Source organism: Toxotes jaculatrix, chromosome 21 (genome assembly GCF_017976425.1).
Source record: "Toxotes jaculatrix isolate fToxJac2 chromosome 21, fToxJac2.pri, whole genome shotgun sequence".
Lineage (NCBI taxonomy): Eukaryota > Metazoa > Chordata > Actinopteri > Toxotidae > Toxotes > Toxotes jaculatrix.
The window spans coordinates 6,767,820-6,793,189 of record NC_054414.1 but is presented as its reverse complement, the minus strand read 5'-3'; the positions used below and the strand labels follow the sequence as shown (position 1 = coordinate 6,793,189).

General features: G+C 41.4%; 2 protein-coding genes across 3 annotated transcripts; one reads left to right on the top strand and one right to left on the bottom strand.

Annotated features, from left to right (window-relative positions):
* The first annotated feature begins 509 nt into the window (after positions 1-509).
* cdc42ep1a (CDC42 effector protein (Rho GTPase binding) 1a) lies at positions 510-12,023 on the top strand. Of its 2 annotated transcripts, XM_041029544.1 has the most exons (4): positions 510-710; positions 4,586-4,696; positions 6,951-7,923; positions 10,228-12,023. In XM_041029544.1, exons 3-4 carry the CDS (start codon positions 7,452-7,454, stop codon positions 10,950-10,952), a joined length of 1,197 nt encoding a protein of 398 aa, XP_040885478.1. In that variant the 5' UTR covers positions 510-710; positions 4,586-4,696; positions 6,951-7,451; the 3' UTR covers positions 10,953-12,023. The 2 variants fall into 2 exon arrangements, with proteins under 2 accessions (XP_040885478.1, XP_040885479.1); XM_041029545.1 differs by lacking the exon at positions 4,586-4,696.
* A 696-nt stretch (positions 12,024-12,719) lies between these two features.
* sh3bp1 (SH3-domain binding protein 1) lies at positions 12,720-24,899 on the bottom strand. Its single transcript, XM_041029543.1, has 19 exons — positions 24,837-24,899; positions 23,559-23,901; positions 20,947-20,989; positions 20,598-20,702; positions 20,434-20,510; positions 19,878-19,989; positions 19,102-19,178; positions 18,918-19,005; positions 18,740-18,808; positions 18,524-18,614; positions 18,247-18,383; positions 17,574-17,685; positions 17,095-17,176; positions 16,935-17,015; positions 16,635-16,748; positions 16,380-16,477; positions 15,683-15,851; positions 15,100-15,467; positions 12,720-13,393 (listed from the first exon to the last, which is right to left on the bottom strand). The coding sequence occupies exons 2-19, from the start codon at positions 23,606-23,608 to the stop codon at positions 13,116-13,118; spliced, it is 2,151 nt and encodes a 716-aa protein (XP_040885477.1). The 5' UTR covers positions 23,609-23,901; positions 24,837-24,899; the 3' UTR covers positions 12,720-13,115.
* Positions 24,900-25,370: the final 471 nt, after the last annotated feature.

Below are 25,370 nucleotides of genomic sequence, written 5' to 3'. Positions count from 1 at the left end.
CTTGAGGTCAAAGCTATTGTCACATTAAAACTGACTCATGAAGATGTGGTTACCTATTAGACATTAAGGGACACAGTCACTATGAAACAATTTCATAATTATGTGTTTCCATCCAGCTACACGTCAGCAGATACTCAGCTGATAAAGTCTGATGATTAGCACTTGACAGGAGCCAGGTGGCCTATATTTCACTCTGTCATAGATTAACTCCCTTTTGATGATGTTCTCTTAAAAACTCCCACCTGAATAATAACTTTTTAATTATGAACTTATGAAAAGCAAATTACAAGTTTAAATATTTTAACTATTATGGAGCACTGACATGGGGGAGCCTCAAACACTGGGCTTGAAGTTCATGGTACAGCGCCCCCCTGCTCTGGCTCTAAAAGAACGGTTTACTTATTGCTTCAAATCGTGCCGACAAGTCAATTGACATGTTGTAGAGAGACATCAATTTGAAGTGTTAACCATGAGACAGTGTGGGAGCCGCTGGTGTGGTCCTCTGACGGTTTCAGTGGTATTTGATCCACGGCCCGCCCCTTTCCTCATCCTCCGCGCCGCGCCGCTCCGCACACCCGGCGCACCAGCGGGGCAGTCCGGCTGCACCAGCGGCTCACTCGGACCACACCAACTTATATTACATTTCGACTGGAAAGATAATTAAACTGGAGTCAACCAGTCTCCATTTCTTCGTAGCTGCGTTTCCTGGGGTGAGTTTATTATCAAATTTGACGTTAAATCACTTTTTCTCCTTCCTCTGAAAGACGCACAAAGAGCCTGTAATACTCTGTAATACTCTGTGATAAGTTCATGTGGACTTTATGGCACTTTTATTGTCTATAATCTTCATGTAGAAACTTTGAAGGCGGTTGCAGTAATTATAGTGAATCTATAGTGACGTTACGATGCATAAAAACGTGTGTGGATGGTAATTTCATCATTATAGGTATTTTATAGCCTATAAATCCCATAATATTCCTATGACATGAAAATAACATTCCTAGAAGTGTTTTTAGTGTTTCTTGTATTTGTATTTTATCCTCTGGTACTTACTATTGTTTGGAGAGTGTATAGAAAGAACTAATCTATTGCCTGTTGAAATAATTGTTAGTTGCATATCAGGGGATTAATTATTAGCAGTGTTGCTTTGTTTTTTTCCAACTGAAATTGTAGTTGTATTCATTAGTCAGTTGGGAGAAAAGCCTCCTGCTATGCGGAAAAATTAAGGCAAACATATTCCGTTTGGTGTCAGATAAGGCAATACCATTAAGGCTTGTAAAAATGTTGACTGAAACCAAGCTGTTATCAGATGTGGTTTTAAAGATCAAACTGTATTATATTGCTTTGTAAGTTGTTTCACTGTTGTCATAGCCTTCTCAGATCCCTGACATGAAACTCAATCTGCTCTCCAGTATATTTATATTCAGGAGCAGAGGCAGCAGTATATCATTACTATTTCCCCACTGCAGCCCCGGTCAGAATAAGCTCTGGCAGCACTTTGATTTTTATCACTCTGCCTTGTAATTACAGCGGTTACATGACATAATCTATCAATTTTCATACATGTCACTGACATTACCAAGATGTACTGATTCCATGGAACATGACATGGTGAAGTTGAAGTTGGCAGCCGAGTGTTGGACTCATAACAAGTTCGGGGGGGGGGCGGCCTTTTGACCCTCCACAACCTGCCAGTGAGCCATGAGGGAGGCCACCATGTCAAATACCACATACACACACACATACACACACACACACACAGAGTCACATTGATAGAAGAGCTTGTTGGCTGGCTGAAGCACGCCAATCAACAAATATGCACAGCAGTGATCAATAAAAAGCCAGCATGCTTCAGCGATAATAACACAAAATCCAATAACCAATGTGCAGTGATAGATCCAGTCTTCCTTACTGTGGACTTTTTCATGTTTAATCAGCTCTGTAGTTCTCTGAGTTAGTCTCTCCTGAGTAGGCGTACAGTATGTCCTTCTTAAGTACACGCTTTGATATGTTTGTGTCCTGTATGCACTTGATTCAGCCAGCAGCAGATGATTAACATGTGTGTACTATGTTTCCTGTACACCCCCGTCATATGATTTACACTAATGATACAGTTCATTTCAAAGCAGTTGATAAAATAATGAGTACAGACATTCCCTATGGGTTTTCCTCTCTATTCCTTGTCTTTTTTTTTTACCTAAGTAATACATTCCTCTGAGGGGGCCCTTTGTGACCTTTGGGTGTCATTGACGCAACCAACCAGGAAAGGGTCAGTTGCAGAGTTGCGAACTCTGAATCCGGCTGCTGTATTTGTTTTCACACCACAGGGATCCCTGTATTTTTTTTTTTTTTTGGCCACACATGCTGATGTTGGGAAAAGTGCTCCATCATGGTCTGTCATCACCAAATGGTCACAAGTCATTCATCTAACACCATGACTGAACCCCCAGTAAAGGAATATACTGAACTGTAAGAGACTGCGCTGATCAATTACTGGTCAACAACCAACAGGTCATGTAGCCAGCTGGTTGATTGCTGCTCTGACCTTTGGCCTATCCACCTTTCCCTGTAATCACTAGCATGTCACCTAACAAACATTACCAGCTCTGTTTATACTGCTTTAGCCATACTTTTTTTAGCACGCTAACATGGCTGTAGCCATCAAATACATCTTTAAGACCCTTTTCAAGATTAAAACAAGTTGGCTGAAAACAAAAAAGTGACCGCTGTCATTTCAACCACCAATAAAAAAAATGAACATGTCACTGCCCTCTGGTGGACAAGCAAATGGCAATATTGATGCTGTCTCTAAGTTACCTCAAATATATCTTTGGTATTTCTGCACTGTAATTTATTGTTAATTTAATAGCTGAACCATGGCAAATATCAAATAGAGATGGTTGTAGAAGAGAAGAAAAGAGACTAGTTTATGTTCAAGCACAGAAAAGATATAAACAGAAACAGAGGCAATAAAGAGGGCAAATTGGGACTGTCGGTTCTAGCAGATGCAGGAAGCAGAGAGCCTCAGAGAGTATGGATATTTGTTGAAGCATGAATGTGTTTTCTTGGCTAAAGAGGAAGTGTAGCCATGTTTAGCTTGGATTCAGACTGAGCGTGGATGGTGAAAATAGGGAGGTAATTGGAAGTCAAAGGGTGAGCCTGAAAAATGCGGCCTTATCTTGTATGTTTGTTCACCTGGTTAACGGGGTTAGTGAGTGAAGGACATGAGAGGAGACGGAGAGAGGAGAGAGGGTAAGACCTGCGATAAAACACGAAGTATATAGCAGAGTAATTTCTAAATAATTTGTGGAAGACCAAGAATCTTCACAGACAAAGCTTAATAAACATAAATGAGTCATCAAAAGCAGAGATTATGTGTGTGTGTGTGTGTGTGTGGCCCCAACAGCTGTTGTAGTTAGGCTGTTTCAGCCTTCCTAAGTCACTCAAACAGAAACAAAGAAAAGACATGAAAGGGAAAGAAGAAGAATGCAATTGAAGAAGCAAACAGAGAGAGAAAGGAAAAAAGAGGGAATGGGAAGGAAAAAAGGAAAGAGGAGGAATGGGGAAAGAAGATAAAGAATGAATGTAAAGTGATGGAAAAAGAAAGAGAAGACCAAAGACGGAGAGACAATTAAAGAGAAGAAAAGAAACGTTAGAAGGCAAGAATAGAAAAAGAAATGAGAGGGTACGAGCTGAGAGAAATAGAGAGAAAGTGAGGAGAGAGGAGACGCAAGAATGACGGAGAAAAAAATGGAGGTTTAGACCCAAACGTGGTTTCAATCAGCACTGAGGTTGAGAAGAAGGATGTTTGATGGTCGTAATCGAGAGAAAGACTCCACCGACCGATGCTCTGCTCAGGAATGTCTTTGCACACACACACACACACACATACACCCAACAGACAACACACACGGCTCCTATTAGACTGTGGTCACTCTGGGTTATATCCAGCAAAGCCACCTCAAGCAAATACTGTACATAGTGACATGGAAATATTTTATTGAGCCTGTCTGTGATGTATGAATGTGCCGAAATCCCCTGAATTGTGACTTTCCCAAAGAAAGCAACTTAAAACTGAAGCTAAAAGCTGAACTGAGCTCGAGTAATGTTTTCGTTTTATCTCAAACTGGAGCTGAAACAGAAAACACTCAGAGTCTGGCCTGCTGGCATTTCATTTCAAGGTCTGGACAAGTGTCAAAAGAGGAAAGACTCTATAAGACTTAATAGTCACTGTAATATGAAAGATGACCAATCTGATTATATGTCTTCCTAAACTGCATTTTTCTCTTATTACATCTATTCACTGAAATCTTACTGGGTCTTTAATATCTCAGCCTCCACATTCCTTCCTCTTCTCTACTTTTCTCTTACGTTTTTCCATCATTCATCCCTTCACCCCTCACATCTCGTTCCCCTCGCTTCCTCTCCTCGTCTGACCTTTTCTCTCATTACATCATTTCTTTCATCCCTATTTCGGCCCTGATTTGCCATCCTCCCCCTTCACTCCTCTTACTGAAAATGAAACCTAATTTTTTCTCCTTTTCCTCCCTCAGACTCACTTTGTGTTTTGTTTGCTCTCTGTTAGGAATCTGAACCAGAGGACCAGCAGACCAGGGTGGTAGCAGCCAGGCCTTGTCCATAAAGCGGTGCCCTACCGGGGTAATAGAGGAGATGAGGGATTAAAGGATAATCCAGGGTACGACTGAGTTGCCCCTGTTGAGAGAGCCCTTATTTTCTGATATCCAAGAAGTAGGGAATCAGGCTGATACTGGTATTATAGGGTTAAACTTTTTACTTTTTTAAAGACTAAAAATATTGGGGGTTTTTGTTCTTGTGGTGCTTTTCATGTAGTTTATATAATTCCTGGTGTATTTGTTTAACTCAGAAAACAGAAGAGCAAGTGCAAAGAAGAACCACAGAGAGGAGGGAGGGAGAGTTCAGCTGGACAGGAGCATATGTTCAGATCAAATAAGCTTTGCCTGGAGGGTCCAAATACATAAGAGGAGTCAGAGTGAGCGACCCCCTCTGAGCTGTGGTCAAAGGTCTTTAACAGGATTACAGGCAGAGACAAAACAGCCAGAGTAATTAATGGCCCCATGTGTATTCCTGTAATACTGTAGGTTATCAATTAGACTGAGGTTTTTTATTGTTCAGCCTTGACATAGCAAGACAAGCTTTTTCCTCTATTCAGAAGAACACGAGTGCCTTTCTGTATGCGACCACAATCACTAGGGGATTGTTTGAATCAGAGAGGTGGCCTGTCGCTTCAGCGCGGTTCATGGGAACATGCACAAGGTTCCCGCAGGCTCACGCCGTCTCAGATTCGGCATCACACCTCGGTATACTGGTCCCTGGCGTCCCTTTGTGAGCCTCGATATGGCTCTGCTCAGCGCTGGTATGTGGCGTGCTTCCTCCCTCTACGCTCCCAGATGCCCCTCTTTAAATGCCAGCCAGGGGAAGTGGAGTGGAGGGCCTGGGACTGCGGTCAGCAGCAAATTAGAAGGGCTGCCTTGGACCTGACGCAATCTCCATGTCGTGAACCATAACAGGTCATTAATGAAGCCAGACGGGGCCCTGCCTGCGTGGGAAGCCCACCGACATTTAGCTGCTGCAGTGGAAAGCTTTTAAGGAGAACCAGAGGTCCTTGTCAGGGCTGCTTTATGCTATCAAAATATTTTAGAATTGGATATCCATTACTCTGCTGGCAAAGAACAACACCTGACTACAGGCCAGTTTTTGTCCGCCTTTATTACAGACTTATGGATGTATGGAGCACCTAAACCGACAAAGGCAGTAATAAGCTGTCAGTTGAGTCAAAAATATAACAGAATACATAAATTAATATTACTGTTAGTCAAACTGGGATGAAGAATAGATGAGTTTAGAAAGGAATATAAAGCTGTAAAGAGAAGCCTCAACTAATGCTGCAGCTAATGGAGGATAATGTTATGGAGACAGAAGTTGGTGTATAAGAATTACCTGCATGAAAGTTTGCTTAATTTATGTAGCTAATAAGAATATTTCTCATTATATAGGTACCTGTGTAAACTAGCCAGCTACGCAGTCCTCTCATTGCTCAAATGAAAAAATTTAAATGGGAAATAGGAAATCAGTAACTGATTAAGCTATGGCACTATACAGAAAACCTAAGAAGTTGAACAATAACTTGAAGCAGTGAAAGATAAATAGAAGAATAGTAATTAGGTTTTATTTCCTCAACGTATTGGAGGTGAAGGAACAAAATAGCTTTTCTCTATCTTACAAACTGACTGGCTGTAAAATGAAAACCATAAAGCTTGATTTTCTTTACATTTTATTTCATTAACTGTATAATTTTTTTTTTTCAACTTTGCACTTTGTCAGTTTCAGGCCTCCATAGTCGAACAGTACTGCCAAGCAGCAGCAGTGATTTTCTTATCAGAAAATTTTCATTATCTCTTCCTATCTCGCTGAGCATACTTTGCCTGTTTATAAACAAATCTGAGGCTGCTGAATGAGGCCTGCTGCTCTGCTCTAAAAGCGTGATAAGTCTTTTCAGTGAAATGTAAAATGAACTTTGTGTAACCTTCACACCAGACAAAGCAGAACAAAATGGAAGCAGGAATTCCCTGAAAGTCCCCCTGTTTCATGAATAAGACGCAGACTTTGGTTTGTTGCACAGAGGAGTGACTGTGGTCTAAATTTAGATGGTTCCAGACCAGCGGACCTTTGGAACGCAGAATCCTAAAAACCTACGGAAAGACAGAACTGTCCAAAATGCAGTGAGGTTACGTTACAACTACATAGAGTATTCAGAACAGGAAAGCAGAATGGTCTCTCTCACTGAATCTCAACTTCCACAGAATCAACTCCAAATGTCATGCATTTCTCTTAACAGCCTTCAAAATCAAATACATCCCTGTCTACATTTTAAAGATAGATGTTTTTCTCCCTGTTTTTACTCTCAATAGATGGTTCCATGGTGCAACCACAGAACCGTTTGCAGCTGGACCTATTTCTGAGCTGATGTCGACAAAGCCAAAGCGCAAAGCAAGCCAGGCAAACCTGACCATACTCCAACTGGCCCAGCTGCCTCCAGGAACACAACTGCATAGTGTTCTCCTCAATTTATGTCTGTTTAATCCAGCCAGCTATGCATAACAACAAGCTACAAAGAGAGGGACAGAGTTTGGCCTGCACATGATAAACAGAGATAATATTCCATTGAACTATTTGGCGCTGCAGGCCTGGAGTTCAACTCTTCAGCTTTAGAAATTACATGGTTTCAAGATCTTGGAATAACCTTTCAGAGCTATTTTTCAGGTCTGGACTTTGGACTGCTGAACTGTCAGTGATTTTTGCATAAATCTGAGACAAGAAAAGTTGGACTTTCTAGTTCAGTTTTGCCTTTCGTTTGGATTAAAAGCCACTCAAGACATTTTTTCAGGTTGGTTTTCAAGAAGCATTAAGCCATGAATCTTCAGGAAAAGCTGTCAGGCCTGAAAGGTCTGGTCTCACACTCCCACAGCAAGCGCCGCTTTAAAACTGACCTCACGGTGGACATGATCAGCCCACCTCTGGGTGACTTCCGCCATACCATGCACGTAGGCCGCGGCGGCGACGTGTTTGGGGACACCTCCTTCCTCAGCAACCACGGCGGGACGGCCAATGGGAACAACAGGGAAACAGATTCTATTTCCACCCCTGACAACAAGATCGGAGCGTTCTTTTCCAGGACGATCCGTCAAATCAGGAGGGGCTCTGACAACCGACCCAGAGGAGGATCCAAGGATCTCTCACCGCCGCCTCCTGCCGTTTCTCCCATCATCAAGAATGCCATCTCCCTCCCCAGGCTGGACGTGGATATGTCTAATGGGAGTCCCACCACCAAAGTGCTCTTTCCCAGTTCCCAAAGTACACCAGAGGAGAAGAAAAGCTCTTATGGTGAGTATGGTAATGTCTTTTTCTTAGAGATGCTGTGATCAATATTTTTACATCAATCATTTACGTTTTTACATCACCAGCGAATCAAATGACTGTAATGTGAAAGGGATTAAACAAAATTACAGAAGATGCCTTGTGATTGGTTTGCGGGCCTCTGTTTGTGGGAAAATTCCTGGCTTTATGATGCATTGCTTTTGTTCTTTAATTCAGGAACTTACACCATCAGTGTTTTGTCTTCCCAAAATAGTCCAACATGCACTGGAAATTTCTTAACCAGAGGGATTCCTGTCTGTTTTTTCCCCACTTATTCAAGGATTAAGCAGAGTACATCACCATATCCCAAAATGGTCCTTAAGTTTAAGGGTAGATGTTTTTTGTTTGTGTAATGGTAGCGTTGCTAAACAAAGTGAAATACTTGGGCAAAGGTCAAATGAGTTAACCAGTGTTAACTGGAAACTGCCGAGAAGAGACAACCATCTGTGGAGCTGCAAGGAAACTCATTCATCTGGTCTACCCAGTATTCGGGAGACAGATTTGCCCCAGATGTCCTTATGAATCACCTTGGCTCATAATCAGCAGCAGTGATAACACACAGAGGTCCAGACAGAACTGGCAACAAGCCGTCTGAGAGGCTGTTTGAATGACCCACATTAACACCATACTCATGGATCAGGCAGTCTGACCTCCCCTCTGTGTGTGGGCGTGAATGTGTGTGTGTGTGTGTGTGTGTGTGTGTGTGTGTGTGTGTGTGTGTCTTTGTAATTTTTGAATGTAATTAACTTACTGGTTTAGTTAGAGTTGGATAAGATCCACACATTTTTACACTTACACGGATTTAACAAACATTTAAACAACAAAATATAACTGTAAATACTGAATTTAAAAAGTAAATATGGGGCAGCATTTTAACAAAAAGTTGGGGGGTCCACTCATATCTTAAGAAGCAAAGAAATACACTCTCTGGTCCTGCCTTCTGATCCGTAGAGTTTTTACTGGCCCTCTCTTTGTACCTGTTGTTTTCTTTCTGTAATCTTTATTTTTGGAATATTTTGACTTAAAATACTTAGTATTACAACTTTCAAGGTAGTTTTTACCTAAAAACTTCAACAAAAAGAAGATAACACTGAGCTTATCTTTGTAGCGATAACTGAAGCTACTTTACCCTCTAGTAATTATCCATCATGGCACATAGATGGTAGAAATTTTCCAGATTTACATCCCAACAAACACTTCAGAAGCTGGCTTCACTGATTACCTCTTTCTTATTCTCTGATTAAAGTGTGTTAATCTGTGAAATCAGATGCTGTTTTCTTTGGTTGGAATGAAAAACATCCAGATATGGCTGGCATTGAGAAGTGCTGCAGTAATTTACCCGTTTGGGTCATGAAGGCAGGGGAGAGTGTGAGTGTGTGACTTGTTAAGTGATCTGGCAGCGTTGGGCAGATGATTCACTGCAGCCTCAGTTTTCTGCTGGCTTGCCCTCATCAGACAGGATGTTCTCAGATGGGTTTACAACGCCCTCTGTTGGAATTGTATATTAAATCATGCTAAGAGACAGACTGCATAATGATCTGAATCATCCTTTGTTTTTGAGAAAAGATATAACTAAAATAAGTAGTATTGTGCGTGGAAAATCTTAGGATCAAAGTAATTAACAAAGAATAGATAAAACTAATTTAATCCTCTGTGAGATTTTCTTCCAACTCATTTTAAGAGAAGTGGTTTTAGATTAGATTAAATTAACTGAATCTATAAAAAGCTGCTGCGTTTCAGTCATTTTTTTTCTTTTGTCCAGTTTGGCTAAAGTTCATTTTAATTTATGAAAACAAATTTGTGCCCATTGCCCAAATGGATGCAATTCAAATACAGTCTTTTTGGTGTTTATCTCTCTCCAAACTTAGCAAAATAGTAAAATTATAGTTCACCACTTTGAGAAATACACTGGGTTGCTTTCTTGCTGAGACCCCCCCTCCATAAAACCACAGTTTCATTGGTTAACACATTTTCAGCTCTTTAGTAAGAGCCAGGCTAGTTATTCCCTCTGCTTCCAGTCTTTATGCTAAGCTAAGCTAACCATCCCCTGATTGAAGCATCACATTTACCTCACAGACATGAGAGTGGTATTGTTCTTCTCATCTAATTCTCAGTAAAAAAAAAAAAAATGAACAAGCATATTTTCCAAACTGTTGAACTATTCCTTTGAAAGGTGCAGTTATACAAGAGTAAAAGTACAGAAGACAAACCGGCCAGACAGAAAAACCTCGGCTCGCTTTTCATGTATTGATATCTGTGTGTGTTCCTCAGGTCTGGAGTCTGGTTTCGTCACTCTCCCTCGTCTCTCCCGCTCTGAGCGTCAGCAGCCCTCCATCTCCCTCCCCACCTCCTGCTCGCCTAACATCCACAGAGGCTCTCTGACCGACCCCACTGATGCCATCTTATCCACCTGCTCCACCATGATTGTGACCTCTGACCCCAAACCCAGCACCACTGCCTTCTCCGATTCCCTCCCCTCCCTCGCCTCCCTGGACACCTTCACCTTTGACCTTGGCCCCTCCCTCATGAGCGAGGTGTTCGGCCTGATCGACAGCCACCCGGAGGAGCATGGCCATACCTGGGAGGGAGAGGAGGCTGGGTCAGCGTGCGGGCTGACCAATGAGGGATCGGAGATGGACTCGGCCACTATCTCGTACGTGGATTCCCTGCTGAGGGAGGACTGTGGGGGCCGGAGGAGCCCGCATGCAGCCGACTGGGAAAAGGAGGAAACTGTGATGGAGGTGAACGGAGTCGGGCTTTCTGTTAAAGTACCTGATGTGGTGATGGGGTCTCCTGAACGAGCAAGGTTGGGAATGGGGATGGAAAGCGAGCGGTTCCAGAGCGCTACAGATGTGCTTGCGCGCCATTATGGCATCAGCCTCTTAAAGGGACAGAGCAAGATGGAGGCTTCAGATTCAGAGATGAGGATCATCAGCCAGCCCAAGAAGAAAATGTCCTACAGTTACATGGACGACGAGGACGAAATCAAAGTCTGAGCTGAGCAAATCAGAGATGTTTTCACACTAAACTAAAAAAAACCATTAACTGATGTATGATTTCTCTATAATTCCAAATCAATTACCTAAAATCCTTTTACGGTCAACGAGGCTGGCTCTGTTGACAAGAAGACTATGAAAACTACAACCTGAATCCAGTATCCTTAAAACTGGATCTTTTATAGAATTACGCTTCAAGGATGTACAGTTTTGATGCAAACGTGTGGTTGAATGTATCTAAAAGGAGTGAAAGACTTGCTGCTGCAATTTTCCAAGCTCAGCACAGAACGGGAGACTGCTTTTTTTCCAATGTCATGATTTTAAAAAGATTAAAACAAAAAGGAAGCGTGGAAAGTGATGATGTACCAGATAATGTGGTTAAGATTGCAGACAGTGGAAACACCAGCATTACTCAATGTAGAAGCTACAAAGCCTGTCATTCACTTTATACTTTACACACTTCCTCACACATAAGAGGGGAAAAGATTCTTAGTGCAAGTCCAGGTCTCTAATGAGAAGAGAGAGAGAGAGAGAGAAAGGAAGTGGGGATTCAAAAAATAGATTTAATCTTATTACAACCTTTTGACATCACTACAATCTCTCGTCAGCTTTTCACTCAGGAATACACTACCAGGAAAGAAAAAGGGAAGAGCATTAATGAGAGATCTGGAATCTCAGGATCAGCCTCGTCACACAGAAATGCGCAGACATCTCAGATGTTAAACTGCTCGGACTGAGGGAATATGACAAGTTAATACCGGTATTTGCTAGAAGAAGTTAAAGCCTGAACCATATAATTGTTCATTCTATGCTGCAGACCTTCTATATAGATACTCCGTGCACCTTTTATGAATATGAAGTCTGACTCCTGTATTGCTTTTTATAGAAGAATTGTCATTTTTATGTTATTTTATACAACTGTACATGAAGATATCAACTGACCTCCTATAAATATGTACTTACAGTATGAGCACCTGCAGTACATAGTGCAATTCACATCCATATGCTGCAGTCAGTACCAATGATATACTATGATGATATAAATTGACAATAAAGATGTTTTTAATTAGGCTGAATAGCGTTTTATTCACGTATAAACCTGTTGTGACTGACACGAATTCAAACTGACCACAGCCATCGTCCTCTGTGAGAAACAGCCTTTGGGTGGAGCATCATTTAACAAATCAAAAGTCAAACCCCAATTCAGCCTTAACGTTCGTAAAATAATTTGCTTGTATTGTATTAACTTACACAGACACTGCAGTTACAGTACCAGTCAAAAGTTTTAGAACACCCCCATTATTACCAGTTTTTATTGAAATTTAAGCAGTTCAAGTTTAGGTCACCAGAAACTGAAAAACATGTTAATTTCTTAGAAAACAGGCCTTTTTCAGGGATAAAGAAATTGGTTAACTTACAGCTCTCTTGCAGCAATGGAAGCATATGAACCCTTTTAAGTTAATGCAAACGTTTCCTGCAGGTGACACAACTTTTGTCAATGACTCACAAGCCCTCTGTACAAAGGCAGAGTGGGAACAAACTGTGTTACTACACCCTCTGCAGGAAGCAGTACTGTATCCTGCTATCAGAATGGTGAGTAAAGTAAGACTGGTTGGTCTGGGGTTTATTATAGAAGAAAGGTGAAAGCAAAGCAACATGCAAGTGCAACACATTTGTGGGAACTTCTGCAAAAGTGTGAGAATAAACTTTCTGAAAAATCTTTGATTTCAGTTGTAGAAAGAATGTCACCAGTGTGTCTGGCTTCTGGATGAGCAGAAAAAAACGGAAATTAAATTTAGTTCAATAAGAAAATTCAGTTTTTTTTTTTTTTATCTCCAATTGTTTATTTGTTCTATTCTTTAATTTCAGAAATACTGAGATACTGAATTATGTAAATTTCAATAACCGCTGGAAAAACTGAGGTGTTCTAAAACATTTGACCGGTAGTGTACATTGCATTCTGGGAAATATAGGACACTAGTAACTGACAAATAAATAAATGATACTCGATATGAAAACACGAGAGGACCAAAAAAAAAGTAAATTAAGCTGTAACACTTCAACAGGGTAGATGTTTTTATCACAAAATGCAAAAGTGTTTCAGCTGCTCCTGACCAACCATAAGAAGAAAATGATCATGATTTGCTCATGACATAATTCTGCTCACTGTGCCACAGAAGGAACTTCTTTTGCCTGTGATGGTGGAGGAAGTGGTGGAGGGCAGTTTGGTGCTTTCAGTCCAGGCTTTTTCGGCGGAGGCTTTTTGAGGTTGGGCGCCTGACCTCGGGGTGCAGGCATCGGTGGGTTCCTAGTGTTCACGGCTGCTGGGGCTGTGGCGGGGGGTGGAGGCGCCTGGAGCTTGGGAGGTACTGGGGCTCTTGGTTTGGTGAACTGAACCATCGCATTCTCGTTAGCTTTATTCGGGTTGAAAGATCTTTTTGCTGGATGAAAACAAAAGAAAGACAGTTATGAATATGACAAAGGTGACTAATACCTATGAGGTTGTGATGCAAGACAGTAGCCCATATCTATAATATCAATATCTGTGGATATGAAAATGAAGGTACACCCCTAAAAAAGCAGGAATTAATCCACTGTCCACTACCATGTACTTATTATGGTGAAAATGTAAATGTTCCCTGTCACGGCAGTGTGTTATAAAGTACTTTTAGTTAAAGCAATACTAAGTCTTTTCTGAATGAACAAATATTATAATCTTCTTCTGACAAATGAAAAGTAAAATAAATTTACAAGCATGGTCTGGTATGATATCCTCAGTGGAAGTATGCTATATCACTATACTGGAAGGAAGTATTGTTGATCATCCGATCTGATTTTGTTTGTCTGGATCTGGAATTTCCTTTTTTAGATGATGATCAGTGTTTAGACTACCACCATGCTGCATTCAAGTGCCAGGGACATCTGACATTTGTATGACTGCTGGTTGCTTAACAGTGTTGCTTTTAAATTCAACTTTCAATCCTGAAAGACAAACCAACATAATCACATGTAGAAAATGGAGTGCTTTGTACTTTATTTTACAAAATACCACAGTGGGCCGTGAGGGTAATATAACCGAGAAAGAACTGCTTAACGTGATATCAAGGAACAGCAAAGTTAAAGTAGGGTAGAGTTAAAGTAAGGTAAAGTAAGGTAAAGTAGGTTTATGTCATGATGATAAGATAAGGGAAAGTATTTCAGCTTTCAGCTTCAACTCTGAGGTAGTTACATCAATGTGAGGGGATGACATGGCCTCAGAGGTTGATATTTTGGTCAGTGGTGTGAGTCTTCCTGTTTCCTGTGTACTTCCTGATTTCTACAACAGGCAGTAATTTATTTTCTCTCTGTCGACTTGTACTAGCACGTCACCACTTTGACTATGTGGGAGGAAGAAGGATAGAAGAAAAGAATCTGAAATAAAACAATAGAAAGAGACCTGCCTGTGTCCTCAGCCCTAAAACAACAATGAATGAAGGGACAGCTGCTGTAGGAAAATAAGTTTTGGGGCCACTTCGAGCAGAAGTTCACTAGTTTTACACATGAAGATTGGTTTACTTGTCATGAAAAATGCTACTCGACCTATGAAAACTGTTGTATAATATCTTGTATGGCTTTGAAAGGAGATTAAGTCAATTAACCCCGACGAGGTCATGGTGATGCTATCAGGGTTTTCTTGGCTTGGGCCTGAAGTGTCAGACTTTTAATAGAAAGCCTGAGTTGTGAGTTTGAAGCACAGAGTTTAAAAGATTTGGAAATTTACCAGGCAAATGCACTTTAAATATTTCTCATTTTACTGTGTCGGATCTAGTGTTTTTGGAGCTTGATCTGTACTAGGGACTAAAAGTCAGGAAATTTCAGGCTCTTCTGCATCATTTTTGACCTTTCTTTCTTGTGAGTCTCCCAACTAAATGAAAGTGTAATGCTAGATATCTGGAGGGCCCCTTTTCAACTAACACACCCACTATTACTGAGGTTTTCCTTTTTTGTTGTGATAATGTAGAATTACTTGGTTGTCAAGCAGCATTTTCCTCACACTGCCAACTTGAACAAAGGAGTAAATCTTCCAGATTGCAAATACATTATTCCCAACTGGATCTGTTTGAATGTACCTTTAGACAGCCACTCAGCTCAGAGTACTTTGACCTACGCTTGTATGGTGAGGTGATCTTCACAAGTGCTTTGGGAGAGTCTGGCGGTTGCTCCAAAATTGGCTCCAGCTGGCCTTGATCTGAGCACTGCTTCTGGGTGGGACTCCTGGTCTGACCCTGGTTTGGCACTGATCCTGAGGCTCTAGGAAGAGGGGCTGGGGCCTGGTTTGCCGTTGAGCTGCAGACAGCAGAAGTATTAGAGGCCGGACCAGAGCTGGGATTGAGGGATGATGAGCTACTGGACGTTGTGTTGTGTTGGGTTGATGCTGCTGGCTCAGCTACAGGACTGGCCCATGTGGAGGTGCCACTGTGACTCCCAGAGCCAGATTTCACCGGGAAGAAGCCACCACTGTCCTGAGAGGCTGTGCTGATGGAAAGAAATAGACAAAAGGTAAATGTTTTTTGTAAAAAAATAATAAAAATACTGCAATAAGGCCCAACTGTTGCTATTTGGAGTGACCTACTGCAGCTTTAACTCTCCTACGTCATAAAATACAACAGTAAGTTTGTAATTATTATCATTCCATTGATCGTTTGAGGCTTAGCAGTGAAAACAGTTTATGATTTCTTACAAAAGGGTACCTGTTTGTCTTGGAAAGAGGGGTGTGATAAGAGGAGCATGAGGAGGCTGTGGATGAAGAGGAGATTGCTCTGCTGAGTTTCTCCTTTTCTACGAAAGTAGACTGGGAAACAGGAGTCGGTACGGTCACATCCGGGACCTCAGGAAGGTCTGGGATCTCAAAGGATACAGCTGATCAAAACAAAACACAGTAAATAATAAATAAATAAATAAATAAATAAGAGTGTTATATCAAATAGAGAGCTTTAGATTTTACAGAACAAATTTTAAACAAATCCACATCTAAGCTCTGTGTATTTGGGGAAGTAAAATCATAGTCCAAACTGTCTTCTGCAAACACTAATCACATTAATCACAGTTTCCAGACTGACTTCTTGGTTCATCTTCGACCTGCTGTACTTTCAGTCGTCGGTAGCATTTCCTGTGCACTGGGTGTGTTTACTTTCAGTTTTACCTCCAAATAAAGCGGTTTAGATGAGCAGTTTCCACAGTGGGTGCAGCAGCACCCTGGGGTGCCGCAAGATTTGTTCATTTCCATCCTGTTATTGCTTTATAATAACATTTATATCAACTGCATTTCAGTTGTCTTTTCAAGCACATCAAAACCGAAACAAGCAATAACTATCAAAGTCCCAGTTAAATATTCAGTTGTGGCACAGTTCAAAGTTGCCTGTTGTCATAGTAACCCAATGTGAATACCTTCAGGGAAGAGGCTTGAGCTGTTCTGAATGAGGGGCTCAATGACAGTGACCACCTGGACTGAGGAGGCTGACGCCATGTCAAACAGAGCAGCTTCCCTACAGAGGAAATACAAAGGCTCAGACTGAACAATATGACATTAGCACCTTTCTTCACAGGAAGTCTGTATATTTCGATGGGAAGCGTAAATGAATGTAGCACGGTAAAAGCACACACACAGGTTAAAGACAAAGAGACAAGCCGTTTCATTCGTACCCTTCAGCTCGTGGCCAGAGCAGGTTTGGCCCCAGCACGATGGCAATGTTACTGGGGGTCATCTTGTTCACAGCCTGCTGCTCGGACAGCAGAGACAAGAACTGGACCAGGTACCTGGCAGAGAGAGGAGAGACAAAACACAAAACAAGTAGGGTGAAGGAAGAAGACACAGGATGTCAGAGAGGATTACACAGCTTGATGATCGCATGATTTGAGAAGGTTGACAGTGTCAGTGTAAACGCTTTTGGTGCCCTGTAGGATGAAAGCACCCACTTGACGACGCATCAGGTGGGAACAAACCTGAGGTTGTTGTAGTTTTCAGGCGGTAGTTTCTTCAGCAGAACTCTGAACTTCTCCAGCTTCTCGGTCAGGTCTTTTTCCCTGTGAAAGATAGAGATCAAACTCGAGAAGCTGACCACAGTCAAATGAGAAACATTTAAGGTGCAGATTTTATACACACCCTGCTGCTTTAAACCAGTCATTGTAGAGTTCAGAGGTCATTAGAGGTTCGGGTAGTTCTCGAAGGTAACACTTCAAGGCACCTGTCAACAAGATTCAGAGATAATCGGCCATAATCACAGCTGTGTTTAAACACTTAGACTTAATATGTACTGAGTTACTGCCCATTTTGTACTGCTGGATAAATAACAACGATGAATAACCTATTGTAGTCTCACACGAATAAATATATATAGCTATATATAGCATAAAGGCTTTTATACTGTTCTAGAAATACTCTAACACATGGGAAATGATGTATTTTACAGTACTGGAAGCTGTAACACGGGCTGAGATAGTAAACAGCGGAGGAACTGGTCAGTTAGAATGAGCAGTGAAAGTCCCATTGACTGAACAGACGAGGAAGAGAGTAAAAGACAGAAACTCCTCCTTCCTGCTTCAAAAGGAAATTTAAGGGAAAAGAAGTGGGTACGTCCTTACCGGCCACAGCGTGAGGGTCCATGCTGAACTCGCTGTGGTCCACCGTTCCTTGATCCAGACAAGTCTTCAGCCTCTTCACCACTGAGGCTGCCGCCGCTAGACGAAACAGGCCCTGAGGGGTCGAGGAGGGAGAGGAAGGGGAAGGAGACACAGATGGAGAGAAAGAGTGATTAAGAGGGAGAGGTGGAGATGGCAGTAAGGCTGCAGTCAAGACCAGTTCAAGTCAATTCCAAGACCAGGTCTGGTGGAGTTTACATCATGGCCTGAAGCCAAGAAGGCTGGGACTGAAACCAGAGCAGTGCTTGTCCAAACTGCTCCAGCTAAAGTACTAAATAGACCATTAACACAGTGCGAAAGATCACACTGCTGCACAATAATATGTGCAGATTAATTTGCCTTAGCGTTAGCACATCCTTCATATTCCTGAAGCAGAGATGCTAAATGTCACATTTCCTCCACTGATTACGTAACAAATGACCCAAGACAAATGTTTCTTAAACTGAAAAAAGCCAGACACAAATGCGATCTGCAGGATAAACTTTGTGAAACAAAGTTGTCGATGCATAGGAGCTTTGTGAGGAAGTAAACTAGAGGGTAAAGTTACTGTTGACCAGAATGTACATGCATATGAATGACCACTGTGAGCCCTGTACTCTTCTCCCATCAGTCCTACCTCCTCTCCCATGCCCGTTCTCAGCAGCATGTGAATACACTCCTGGATGGGTGCAGCAATTTCTCTGTTGCTTTGAGACAGATGAGACAGCAGAGGCTCCCCGTAGACTTTCTGATTAGAGAGGCGTAGCACTGGTTCTGTGGAATCAGATAAGTAAGCATGGGAAATGAGAACATGTAGAGTGAATTGTATGTAATATGTAGAATGTATAACATGTATTGCATTGGGCAGTGCAGTAAATTAAATGAATGCACAGACTGGCACAACCGAAGTTCACCTTTCTGACTGTGATTCTCTTTTAGCTCTGTGATGTTTCTGTCCAGGAAGTCGTGTGAATTTTTGTGGTATTCTGCTTGCAGCTCGAGAAGCTATAAATGGACAAGCGAAAAGTAAGGGATTTATGAGGCAGTCTGAGGTTAGAGTGCAGCTTTGTGCCTACTCTCTGCAAAAGGGAGTACTTTGCACGCTTTTGAATTAATGAACTGCAGCTCACACGAATGAAGTAGTTAGCGTAGTCGTCTTCTTTAGTCGCAAAGTGATACAGATCTGCAGAGTACTGGTCCTATAGAGACAGAAAAAAAAGCAGAGGTCAAGATCAAGACTGCACCACATATTTCACACGGGGGGGTGGGGGGGGGTGATCTAGCCCAGGTGCTCTTTGGTACTCTTACCTTGATGCTCTCCAACTTCCTCCAAGCTTCTTCCACTTCCTCCCGAAGCCCATCTTGCTTTGCCTGGGGACCAGTGCTGGCCTGGCTCCTGGCCACACACACAGAGTTGTAAGCGATCTAATTAGCCACTTGGTGTGTGGATATATTTGAACACATGCAGCCCTGAGTGAAGCTTAGAACTCACCTGATCCTTGCGTTGTTCCAGTCTGTAGTGAGCTTTGCAAATTGCTTCTTGTTCTTGAGAATTTCTGGTAAATCATCCTTAAAGGAAAGTAAACAAAATATAAAGTAAAAATTCTGGGTTTTTAATACATTTATGAGCAATTCAGCTTTAATAGTTTTATTATTTTCCAATGACTAGCCGCTTTATTTCTATTTAGCTTTATGTCTGTGTATTTGTATCAAAACAGGGAAAGTTGAAATGACCAATAAGCCACTGACACGTCATATTGTACATTTGTAGATTAACATATACTAGGGATGGACAAAATAACATGAACACCTCATAACAAAATGTAACCCACTATAAGAAGCATGAAACAAACACTATTCTTGTCAAGCCTGAAGTGTTAGACACTGTATATAAGAGCTGTTAGTTGAACTCTATCTATGAAGCTGACCTTTGTGAGCTGTTACATTGGACTGCACTGAGTTTCCGTCTCGTTCTAACCACCGTGTGTGTATCTACTTATATCTACATTTTTAAACTGAAGAGGACCGAGGTAAAAGCCTGCCGCAAAAAGAAAGAGCGAATAACATCGAGTGCATTGTGACCCCCAGTGTGAGATGTAATGTACAGACCCTTATGCACATGTTATTGGCTTTGTGTCTACACTTTGTTACAGTCTGTATTTTTATATGCAGTGCAGCTGTGGTTGAACGCCTATACACACATAGGTCAGTTCATTAAAAAGTAAAATTACATTAGATTCTATTTAACAGCAGAGGAACCGCTCTCACCTCGCTGAGCTTGTTGAGCGGCTCCAGCACTTCCTTCTCAACTTTCATCTCAAAGTCGGCCAGCATGTTGGCCAGCATCTTCTCCATGAAACAGCACATCTCCAACACCCTCCTGCCACACACACGCACACACACACATCTCATGGTCAACTCCTGTGTCACAGTTTAAGTTTTATCTATATTTAAATCTAGAAAAAAGACATGTTGAAAAGAAACCATCAAACACAAACACACGACAGAGAACATGCAACAAAAACTAAATACTGACGTCCAGCATTTATCGTCCTCTACAAAGCAATTGACACTTCATTATATAGAGAAAGTGATATGACATTAATCACAACTCATCTCATTTCTACATTGGAGCCTCTGTAACTATAAATAGATGTCATACACGGAGTTCAAGTCACAAGCTCTACACAGTGTGTGGGATTCTCTTTCCTTTTAATCCAGAACTGAAAACGTGAAAACCTCTATACTGGAGTCATGAGGTTTTCACATGACAGCTGTCAACTTTGGTCAAAAGTAAAAGGGCGTGTATGGATGGACCTGTCACCTGATAGAGGACTCTGCGTCAAAGTCTTTGAGGCTCTCTGCCATGCTGACCGACAGCAGCATCAGTGGGAGCTTTTTCTGCGGAGAGAGAGAAGAAGGATGTAACACCCCTCAGTGACCAATCGAATGCTTTCAGACGTCTTGTGGATTTAGTAATCTGAGTACCATTCGTTTTTCAGCCTCCAGTCCCGGCTGACTCTGCATGCAGCCCTGCAGCTTCTTGTGAAGGACCTGAGCTGCCTTTTTGGCCGGTTCCACCCGCTGCTCCACCTTCATTCAGACAGACACACACAATCAATCAATCACATTAGGTAGGTGCTATAAATTTCACATAATAATGACTGATGTCAGACTGATAAAGATGTCAACTCTATTTAGGTGAGAAACTCATTGAAGCTTGCATTAGAGTACCAACATCAAGTTAAAGCTCTAAACCTCATTTTATTGTTATTAATGTGTTATTTAAACTGCTATATCAGTATAAATTGTTTGGATGCAACAGAGTTTTCCTCACCATGACCAGGTCCTCGTGCAGAAGTTCAGTGGCATCTTGTGACCTGAAGATGTGGACGTTGTGTCGGTGAGTGAATATACAGGTAAACAGTCAAAAACAATTGGTCGTTAATTAATCAATAACAGTTTAGATATTCAGATGTTGTGTATATTGTGTGCGTGTATACACACACACACACACATACAAAGGTTGTCTTTTTTTTTTTTTTCAACCAAAATCTAAAAATATCAAACTTACTGTCTGAAAAGAGAAAGAAAAAGCAGCAAATCCTCATAACTAAAAAGCTGGAACTGCATCATTGTTGCTTGACTGTCAGGAATAGTTCAACCTTTATGAAAATACACTTCTTTACTTTTTTTGCTGAGAGTTTAATGAGAGGATTGATACCACTCTGATGTCTGTATGGTAAATATGAAGGTACAGCCAGCAGCCGGTTAGACCAGCACAAAGACTTCACACTTGGTTGATACCCTATTCGAAGTGATCAAATTTAATTTCTGCAGAGGCTTCTGATCTGAACACTCAATGTTTATCTAACAGTGACAAAGTTAAAGGACATTTTTAGATCCGACTGACAAGCAACACGAAGCTAACATCCTAAACACGGAATGTCAGGCCAAAACCTTCGTCCATCTCTGCTTCTGTTTAAAGGGAAAGGAATCAGCAAAGAGGTGAAACACACACACACACACAAATCTGTGCAGCTTTGAGAACATCTTTAAGTTTGTGTTCCACCAAACGGAAGCCCTGCCCAGTTCATGAAGAGGTCAGATGAGCCTCAGCACCTCCAAGGTGTAGGTTCTTCTCTCCTCCAGTGAACCTGACATCTGATGTTTCAAAGCAAAATGAGGAGAAATCCCCAGCATGCTTGAAACACACACCAGTTCCTTTTTTTTTTCTACCCGATTCTCATTTTTTCAAGCAAATGAAAAATGGAGTTCCCTCCCTCACAACACTGACATTAAGAATGGATCTATAAGCCAGAATAATTATACTGCTCCACACAAACTCAACAATGAAACCATCTTCTCTTCACACATGTTGTACAGGACATGTAAATACTGCATGTGTGCACATATGTGCCTCTGTGCATAATTTTTATACATATTATCTCATCAGAGGACACACAGCTGGAGGAACGAAAGAACTGGGTGAAGTGTAACTGTGGTAGCTGGAGCCCACGTTGCTCTGCTGCAGATGCATGCTGTGTAGGTTTATTATTAAACCAGAGTGCGTCAGAGATAAAGGCAGCGTGGCCTGCACATACACACACACACACACACACCCCTTTAGACCTGCTGCATGCAAGTGTGTGCCAAAAAAACAGACAGGACGTAGGTGTATAGTTTGGTCACCCACTTTTTTGCAAATGTCAGCCACTATCTTGAACAGGAAAAACTCTGTAGATCAGACGTACTGAACTTATGCATCCAAATTGCCTATGCTGAATGATGTGCAGCTATGGCAAACACTTTCGCCCTTATTTTATTGAAGGTTTTTGATTATCTGGAGATGGAAAAATGAAAATTATTATTCTGGGTCAAGATTTAGTTTCCTGTTATAGAGATACCACACCTGCCAACCCTCTGGTAAACAACCATTGCCTGGACAACGTGCGTTGCCAACATATACCACAGCCTGAAGTCAGTTGGGGTACTCAGATGTGCTGAATTGCTCTAGCGCTCATGCGTAGAAGAACCTGAGATTTCCCTCAAAAACCCCAAGCAGCGTGTGTCACTTCGAAGAGGAACCTGCAACTGTGGCATCCCAGCTTTACACACTTTTCAACACCGTATTTGCAACAGTGAAAATGAGAACATGGAACCCAAAGCAGAATAGGACATTTCCTCAAAGCAGAATAGCACTGAAATGAAAGCCTCTCCAGTACACTGTAGCAGGTAATCGAAGGGTTTGTGAAAGCCCAATAAAAGTCTCTGGATTTGATGAAAAATAAAATGAGTTTGAGTTTTTTTTGTTTTTTTGTTGTTTTTTAATTTTTTTACCTGAAAAGATCCAAACTAAGATTCACACTCACATTCCTGAGGAAAACCTGGTGATAACCTGCTGCTATATTCACCGCATCAGCTTCAAAGTGAGACTTTGTGGCTTTTGCTAAAGTGAAACAACAAGTGTAGCAGCAGCACAAAAGGAGATGAGTCACAAAGGCAGCCAAACTAACACAGCTGTCAGCTTTACACGAATATCTATGTAAAGTTTGAAAACATGAGCCACCAAAGGCTTCTGGTCATCACAGGCCAAGGAAGACTGTTACCACAAAACCTTTAAGTGCTTATGATTTTAACTTTTCATTTACAAGATTGTTTTATGTCTTCTTTTGAAAAGTTACACAATCACACTTCAAAGTAGTAACAAGTACTTATGGTCACAACTGTGTTAAGTGAGAATTTAAATCAGTTTAACTATGATTTCTTAATAAACTGATGCCATGTAAATCATGAACGCCAACATATTACCGTACAATAAAACCTCCCACTGTCTGGTTCAGAGCCCATGAGCGTGAATAATGTAAAAACTTGACATGTAAATTACAGTTTTGATGAAATATGTTTTACAGCAATCAGCACAGAGGCATCAGCAATTAAAGCACTTACTTTCCCGCAGAGCCGAGCTGCTTCAGGATGCTCAGAGACTGTCGGAGCATGCTGGCAGTGGAGTCCAACCAGCTTTTCTACCTGACCACCTCAGTCCCGCTCAGCCAACCCCCCCCCACCCCAAACAAAGTGTCCTGCTCCAGAGACGTCCACACAGGTTTACTTCATGAGGGAAAGAAGGTGCAGGGCCGGTCTCTCTCTGTCTCTGCGGTTGTTTGTTTTTCTGCGTGCTGTGTGTGTGCGCGTTTTGGCTCTCGGTTTTTGTTCTCGTTTCAGAGGAGTGCTCTTAAGTCACATCTAACACAAGTCAGCGAAGGAGGAAGTTGCACAGATGAAGTGTCAGCTGTGAGGGGGAAGAGAGATTTTTTTTTTTCAGGTTAGACTGTCACACTATGATTTAACAGTTGGCCTGTAAAGACATGGAGAACGAGTGATACGGTGTTAACTCTGAGACAATAGAGGTTTGTAGAGACAGAACACTTGGTTTTTATTCTGATTTCCAGAGAAAAATGAACTAGTTTGAGAGGGTAGATCTCCATGTAACACCTCTGGGTGGTAATAAGACACTTGCAGCTTGGAATCTCATTAAATGTCTTGATTCATGCAGTAGAGTGATGCTCTCCCTCCCAAAATACCCTTCTGGCAGGCTGTGGTTAGTTAGTACTTCTGTAAAAGCTGACAGTAAGTGCTTAAATGTAAAAGGATGTGAAAAGACCAAAAGAGGAAACTATCAGTGCAGTGCTGCTGGCTCAAACTGTATCCTTTGTTTTTTTTTCAGTCGGTTAAAGTAATATTTTTATTATACTCAATCCTTCAATTTTTTTATTTTTTGTTGAGGCCAGAATGTTTCAACATAGTTGTTATTCTCATCTCACATTATCTGTTTCCTTTTCCTCTAAAGTTTTTTTTTAATATAGTTCTTTTTTTCTTGTTTTGACTCTTGGGGTCAGCGCAAACAAGCTGTAAAAACACAGCTTTAGAATTCATTCATTCACTGAGTTGCTGGTGAATTTAAGTCCAATATCTGCTCTCATTTTAGTTGTCTTCTGTTTTTTTCCATCAACTCTTTTTCTGAAAACAACTTCATGAGAGTGGTGAGAGTGAAAGGACTGACTGAAGTAAGGGCCTGAAAACGAAAACTGTGAGCTGAAAGTTGCGATAAAACTCAGCAGGAGTGAGGTGAACTGCAGAGCTGTGTCAATTCTCTGCAGGTTCATCTCTACCTGCGACCACCCGTAGTCATGTAATCCATTGTTAATATGAAAATACTGATCATACCTGCTTTAACTGTATTCTGTTGTTCAGGAGCATTTTGTGGTGATGTCGTCTCTGCACTTCTACAAAAAAAGAGCAAAAAAACAAAAAAAAAAATCAGTTTAAACTTTCTAAAGTTTCTGTGTTTATAATAGTTAAATATACACAAAGTAATGGGAGGAGCTCACCTGAGTGACATGACCTTTCATTACACTCTCAACCCTGCAACATGTTAGAGAACAGTACTGCTCAGCTCATGTCCTGTAGATTTATAGAGACACAACTCGATATCTAGCTACATGTTCTAGGTTAGTGAATCAGTCTGATCGTATGTATCAGTTCTCATCTTGGAAGGAGGCACAATAAGCATCCGACTTTGGATTTTTCATACTGCTGATCCTCCACAGATGGAGGTCGGTGCTGGTCAAATGCTGCAGTCTAGTGGTGGCATTAGTAACATGCACAAGACTAACAAGAAACGAGAAACACAAACCACATGCGCACACACTCAGTCCTGGACTAAATTTTGGTGTAATATGTACAGCATTTCTTTTTTTT